The sequence below is a fragment of the Myotis davidii genome, unplaced genomic scaffold (assembly GCF_000327345.1).
Source record: "Myotis davidii unplaced genomic scaffold, ASM32734v1 scaffold162, whole genome shotgun sequence".
Classification (NCBI taxonomy): domain Eukaryota; kingdom Metazoa; phylum Chordata; class Mammalia; order Chiroptera; family Vespertilionidae; genus Myotis; species Myotis davidii.
The window spans coordinates 5,219,021-5,226,759 of NW_006300036.1; the positions used below are offsets into that span (position 1 = coordinate 5,219,021).

At 36.6% G+C, this 7,739-nt stretch overlaps 1 protein-coding gene across 2 annotated transcripts in view; it reads right to left on the bottom strand.

Moving 5' to 3' along the window:
* Positions 1-7,739, bottom strand: part of ZNHIT6 (zinc finger, HIT-type containing 6) — a 58,764-nt gene that overhangs the window by 41,752 nt on the left and 9,273 nt on the right. For both annotated transcript variants that reach the window (XM_006776257.2, XM_006776256.2), the window contains exon 5: positions 4,456-4,559. In XM_006776257.2, the coding sequence (XP_006776320.1) occupies positions 4,456-4,559 (104 nt within the window). The remainder of the gene's footprint in view (positions 1-4,455; positions 4,560-7,739) is intronic.

The following is a 7,739-nucleotide window of genomic DNA, read 5'->3' on the forward strand; positions in this document are numbered from 1 at the left end:
CCCCATCAACCCTGCCTTGAGTGTGACAGGGGGCGGTGCCCCAACCCCCCAATCGGCCCTACCCTGATCGGCCCTCCCCTGAGCATCGCAGCCTCCCAATCCGCCCTGCTCTGTGCATGACAGGGTGCGTTGCCCCAACTCCCCAATCAGCCCTGCTCTGAGCCCGACCAGGGGCTGAACCTAGGGATTAGGCCTGCCCTCTGCCACCCGGGAGCAGGCCTAAGCCAGCAGGGCGTTATCTCCTGAGGGGTCCCAGACTGCGAGAGAGCACAGGCGGGCTAAGGGACCCCCCTTCCCCCCAAGTGCACAAATTTTTGTGCACCGGGCCTCTAGTAATAATAATAATAATCTTAGAGTAGTACCAAATCTGATATCAACAATTCCACAATCCCAAATCTCAGAAACTCAAAAGTTTCCTTTCCCCTCCTTTTCCCTTCTCCTTCCCTTCCTTTCCTTTCCTTTCTTTTCCTCCCTTCCTCCCTTTCTTTTCTTCCTTTTTAAAATATTTTTTAAATTGATTTTTACAGAGAGAGGAAGGGAGAGGAATAGGAAGATAGAAACATCAATGAGAGAGGAACATCACTGATCAGCTGCCTCCTGCATGCCCCACTGGGATCGAGCCCGCAATCTGGGCATGTGCCCTGACCAAGAATCGAACTGGTGACCTCCTGGTTCCCGGGTTGACGCTCAACCGCTGAACCACAATAGCCAAGCTCAAAGTTTTTTCTTAACTACTTGTGTAGTAAAACCTGGCTGAGTCCATTTAGTTATTATTTACCCATTATAATATGAACAGTTGCAGGTTTCACTGCAGAAATAGTACTGATTATGCAATGCTGCCGTAAACTCCTAGGAGTGAATATTATATAGTAAACTAGAGGCCTGTTGCACAAAAAGATTCGTGCAATAAGCTTTCCCTTCCCCTGGCTGCCGGCACCGGTTTTCCTCCGGCACCCGGGACCCAGGCCTTCGCTCCGGCCGAAGCTGTCTTCAAGCCTTCGCTGCCCTGGCCGGGTCGCACACAGGATGCCCACCGCCCCGGGTCGCAGATAGCAGGCCCGGATGGTGGCAGGGCAGGCAGGATGGTGCTGTCCCACCCTGCCTGCATTATGCAAATTAGCCGCCATATTTGTTGGCAGTTAATTTGCATATCATGCTGATTAGCCCATGGGAGGCGTAGCAAAAGTACAGCCAATTACCATGTTTGTCTATTATTACATAGGATGTAATACAGTAAACTATATCCCCAGGATTTCAGATAAGGAAATATAGACCTTTAATTGTCACTGTATATTATTTACTAATATTTACTGTCAGGTACTACAGTATTATTTCATTCAATTCTTTCAAAAACCCAGTAAATTTGATCTTATGCAAGATCACCTAATGTGCCAAATAATAGAGGCAATATTTAAATAAAGGTTTATCTGAGTCAAAGCCTTAAGTACTTTCAAAAGTTGGAGAAAACATTGAAAATGAGTTTCTCCAAAACACAAGAGAGAACAGAGGTGAAAAAATTATTTTAAAAAATTTAGTATTTGCTGCTTCACTCCTTCCAACAAATAACATTATCATCATCTATAACCTTGGTCATTTTCATATGTATAGCTGAGAAAACACAAGTATCCCAAAGAAGGTACTTCTAAGTGGGGTTTTTCCCCTCTACCCTTAAAGTACAGGACTTTCATTATTTATCTTGTTACTTATATACCACCTTTTAGCAATCAAAATTTTCTATAATCCTGATTTTGCCATGCTTTAAGTTCAGTAAGTATGTCTTCTGTATTCATCTAAATAAGTGCTTCTCAAATAAGGGTGATTTTGCCCCTCTTCTGTGCCCCCACCTCAGGGGACACCTGGCAATGTTTGGAGATGTTTTTTGTTGTCACAACAAAGGGCGTGTGTGTGTGTGTGTGTGTGTGTGTGTTTGTGGGTTTTTGCTACCAAGATCTGGGTAGAGGCCAGGGATACTGCTAAACATCCCAAAATGCAGAAGACAGCCCTTCCACAATAAAGAATTCTCTGGCTCAAAACATCAACAGTGCCAAGATTTGTATCACTGATGAAAATGCTGAACAAGAATGAACAAAATATTCAGATTAAAGAGATTACCAAAATGATTAATGAGTAGTAAATATTCTTTAAGCTGGGAACTCCTATTAATACTTTATTATTCATCCAACATCTGAAGTCAGACATTTTAAAATTCAGTTAGTAGAAAAATCATTTGCATTTAAAAATATAACAGGTCATTTAACAATGAACAAATGGAAAAATTCTGTCACATAGATTAAATTTTTTTTTCCCCACTGAACTGACTCCCAAAATGATTTTACAAATGATAGATCATCTTAACTTAGCAGACTGCATTAAAGTCTGTTACAATTAAATTTTAAGATATCACTCTGAAACTTGTGAACAAATATTCCATATCTCAGTAGCAATTAAATGAAATAAAATTAAAACAAAATATTATTTTAACCTTTAAAATGGGTAAAAAAAAATTTGTTTTTAATACTCACTTGAGGATATTTTTCCCATTGATTTTTAAGAGAGAGTGTGGAAGGGAGGGAGGAAGAATGCCATCTTGTGATGACATTACACAATGCCACCTAGGCTTATAAAGTAGGTTTTACTAACAGAGAGAAAGAGAGAGAGAGAGAGAGAAACATTGGTTGCCTCCCACACACACCCCAACCAGGCCTGGGATCCAACGCTTCAACCACTGAGCCAAACTGGCCAGGGTGTTAAAAGTGTTTTTAAAAAGAGACAATTCAGTAACTCAGTACTAGTAAGATATTTACAAAGATATTCTCATATAGTACTACCAACAGAAATAAAAGCTGGTTTAACCCTAACTTACTGCTAGCCCCACTTTATAGATGAGGAAATTGAGGCACAAGTCAACTAGGTGCATTAACTTAAGACCACATATCTAGGATAGGCTGATGAGAGAAATATGAACTCAGGCAGACTGGTCTAGTTTGTGTGCTCTTAACCACTCCAATTTTTCTATCTCTGTGTTTTACAGACTTTTTTTTTTTTTTTACAATTATTTAACATGTATCAAAAACGGAAGGCAAAATTTAAGGATAAACAGACTGATGAAAATGTTCAAATGAATGTAACAGAGCAAAAAGAGATATAAATAGGCACATCTGAAAAGAAATAAAAATTTAAGAGATCACACAGCCTCTCTAACGATCAGATAGACAAAAAAAGTTTAAATATTCAATTAAAGTACAATACAACTAAGATATGTACTCTGAAACTATTTTTGATGAAGGTACAAAGTGGTACATTTTTTGGGAAAACAACTTGTAGTTTCTCTAAAAAGTTTAAACCCATGTAGTCTCTGACCCAGTAATTCTGCTTTCTAGGAACTAATCCTACAGAAAAAGGCACATAAGCATCCAAAATAATCCATTCAATGATATTTATTACAACATTATTTTATTTGTAACAATTACAAACTAGAAATAAGCTAAATGTGCATGAAATGGGAATAATTAAATTATTATACAGTAGTCATAGTTAGAACAGACAACTTAAAAATAATGAGGCAGATTTGCATTAACAAGAAAAGCAGTCTATACTATATTTACAAAAGGAAAAAGACTAGCTGGAGAAAAATAAAAAGTGTGTGCCTCTATTTTTGTGAATGCACAAACCAGTCACCTTAAATTTCAAACAAATTATGTCAATTTCCAGACATTTTAGTTTCAAAATGTACAAAGGAATCATCTCACATTTAATAAATAGAAGGCATTACTTTACTTCTGGAAGCCAACCAGGAAAAAGGAAAACCACCTTTACCAATATTTATGACTTGAAACATACAAAAAAAATAAAACATGTTGAAAAGGTAGAAGGTTTAAATAATAATCTGATGGTCTGTCTTTTAAATTTATAGAGTAGTAAGGTTGGAAGGAATCTTAGATTTTACTTAGTACAACCCCCACATCTTACAGATGAGGCCTAGAAAAAGGAAGTAATTTGTACAAGGTCTTACACATACTAAGAGACTGAAGAAGGAACTCAGTTTTTTTTTGTTTTTACTCTAAATCCAGAATCTTGACTTTTGAAAGGTATTACACAAAAATTTAGTGGGCTACTTACAATATCCTGAAATCCTTACAGTACTCTGTACTATTGGGGCCTTTTTGATCTAGCACTTTCAGAAAGCAGCAAACTAATCTCTATTGTATTACCTGTATTCACATTCACTGCAGAGTAAAAGTTTCCCAAGTCTTTTTCTTTCTCATCACTGGCTCTCAAATGAAATCATAAGTTTCTAAATGCTTATTTTCAATTTGTATAGTCATCTTTTCATAGACCAATAACGAACAGCTCACAGACCACACTGCTGGTACCTCTATATCAAACTAAACCTTAAAAAATGTCCCTGATAAAATCAGAACACCAGGTAGACTAAGGAAGAAGTTAGAAACTTACTTCTTATCGAAAAATGTTGAATTTTCTTTCCTCTTGGTGAACCCATTGGGTAGAAGTTTTAGGTTAATACCTTGCCTTCGAGCACGATTTTTTATAAAGCACATCTAACAACAACAAATAAAGACAAATTAATTTTAAAATTCCTTAAATTTCAAAAGTGAATAAAATAACATTTAAAATATAATAGTTAAGATTTATTGAATGATTATATTTTACCAACTGTGCTAAGCAATACTGTTGTTTAATACTCACAATACTATGAGGTAGGTACTACCATTACCCCCATTTTAGCAGTGAGAATTCTTAAGATGCCAACATTATACAACTTTTTTTAAAAAAAAAAACACATTTTATTTTTCTAATTCTCATCCAAGGACATTTTTCCATTGATTTTTTAGAGTGGAAGAGAGAGGGAAAGATAGAGAAATAGCAGATGTGAGAGAAATACATCCACTGGTTGCCTCCTGCACATGTCTGACCAGGGGCCGGGGCAAGGAGGAGCCTGCAACCATGGTATGTACCCTTGATTGGAATCAAACTTGGGAACCTTTGGTCCACAGGCCGACACTGTATCCATGGAACCAAACTGGCTAGGGCTATACAACGATTTCTGAGAGAGTCTGTATTCAAACCCAGGTCTGTGTAATTCCAGAGCCTGTGCTTTTACCCATACACTCTATAAGCTAAGAGAAGGATTAAAAAAAAAAAAAGACATTTGACAATCATAGGTGTTACCTATATAGTTCCTTCTCTTTTACTGATTTTTTGTTGTTAATCCTCACCTGATTAGATAAAGTGGTTTGATAAATAAGGTAGAGGAAAACACTCAATAGGTATACCAAAAAAAATTGTTTTAATGAAGATAGTTTAACAGACCTGTGGGATAACATCAAGGGTAACAACATTCACATCATAGACATACCAGAAGGAAAAGAGAGAGCAAGGGATTAAAAACCTATTAGATGAAATAATGGATGAAAACTTCTTTATCTTGGGAAAGGAAATAGACATGTAAGTCCAGGAAGTGCAGACAGTCCCAAACAAGACAAAAATCAAAGAGGCCCACACCAAGAAACATCATAATTAAAATCCAAAAGGCTAAAGAAAAAAAAATCTTAAAGGCAGCAAGAGAAAAGCAATCAGTTACCTAAAAGGGAGCTCCCATAAGACTGTCATCTGATTTCTCAACAGAAACTTTGCAGGCCAAAAGACACTAGCACAAAATATTCAAAGTAACGAAAAGCAAGGATTTACAATCAATATTACTCTACCCAGAAAGGTAATAATTTAAAATGCAAAGAGATAAAGAGCTTCCCAGATTTAAAAAAAAAAAAAAAAAGGCTAAATGAGTTCATCACCCTGAAACCATACAACAAAACAAATTTTAAAGGGACTTCTTTAAGAAGAAAAAGATTTAAAAAAATGAGTAATAAAACAATGGTAATATATACCTATCAATAATTAACTTTAAATGTAAATGGTTACATGCTTTAATCAAAAGACAGGAGGTGGTTGAATGGATAAGAAAAAAAAACAACTATACATATGCTGCCTACAGAGACCCACTTCAGATCAAAGGACACAAAAACTGAAAGTAAAGGAATGGAAAATAATATCTCATGCAAATGGAAACAAAGAAAAAAAGCTGGGGAGCAATAGTTCTATCAGACAAAATAGACTTTAAAACAAAGGCCATATATAACAAGAGACCAAGAAGGGCCCAGCAATGCCACTTCTGGGTATTTAACCAAAGAAAGCCAAAAAACTAATTTGAAAAGACAAATACATCCCTATATTCACTGCAACATTTATACTAACCAAGATATGGAAGCAACCTAAGTGTCCATCAATTGACAACTGGTAAAGAAGCTGTGGTGCATATATACAATGAAATATTACTCAGCCATAAAAGAGTGAAATCTTGCCATTTGTGACAACATGGGTGGACCTAGAGGGTATTATGCTAAGTTATATAAGTTAGAGAAAGACAAATACCATATAATTTCAAACATATGTGCAATCTGAAAAACAAAATAAACAAACAAAAAAACAGAAACAATCTTACAGATACAGAGACCAAACTGTTGATTGCGAGGTGGGAGGGGGTGTTGGGGAGCTGGGTGATAAAAGTGAAGGGATTAAGTACAAATTGGCAGTTACAAAATGGTCATGGGAAGTAAAGTACAGCATAGGAAATATAATAAAAACATTGTAATAAGTATATAACTATGTTGTCGGGGGGTGCTAGACTTATCAGGGGGATCACTTCATATGTTATATAAAAGTCTAACCACTATGCTGTACATCTGAAATTAATATAATATTGACTGTCACCTGGAATTAAAAAATAAGAAATATTTTATAAAATAAAGCCAAATATATAGGCAATCTTATCAAAATGTAAATGAACTTAGTGATTCAGTTAAAAGTTACAGTTGTCAGACTATAGAAAACCAATTATATGGTACTTAGAAAAGACATAACCAGGACATAAGGATACTATAGTAAAAAGGGAAAAAATCACACTATGCCCAAGCAAAGGGCTGTTTCCTGAGATATACATCTAATAATTTAGCATTCAAGTACTAACTGAACCATAAGGGGAAACAAACACATCCTTTTGATTTTATCTATTGGGAAATGTTAACCTACCTCTTTCTGGAACTGATAAAAAAAAATCTGTATCATTATACACAATTAGAACAACATAACCAATAAATCTAACTAAAAAAAAATATATAGACTATATATTCAGCAATTGCAGAATAATTTTTATTTTTCAAACAAACAGAACATTATAAAACATATCCTCATGCTGGGCCATAAACACACGTCTTAACTGGACAAATTCTTAGAAAAATGTAATCCATTAACAATGACTCTAAAAGGGAGAAAACCTGACCAGTCCCATCCTATCTAATAAAACAGAAACATGGCAATTAGCTATACCTCCGCTACACTTCCCGTTGGCTAATCAGGGTGATATGCAAATTAAATGCCAGCCAACATGGCGGCTGGCAGCAAGGCAGCATGAAGCGAGCATGAGGCTTGCTTGCTTCAGTGATGGAGGAAGCCAAGGGTCCCCGTCTGCCGCGGCCCGGCTCTGAGCCCGAAAGCAACAATGTTTCAATTATAAAAGCTAAACAAACCCCAAATACCTGCTTTCAGCCGGCTGGCCGGCTGGCCGTGGCCTCAGAGCTAGAAGGGCCAGTGACGGCAACAATGTTTCAATTATAGAAGGTAAATAAATCTCAGAATAAAAAAAGGAGAGGCTGGGGGGGTCA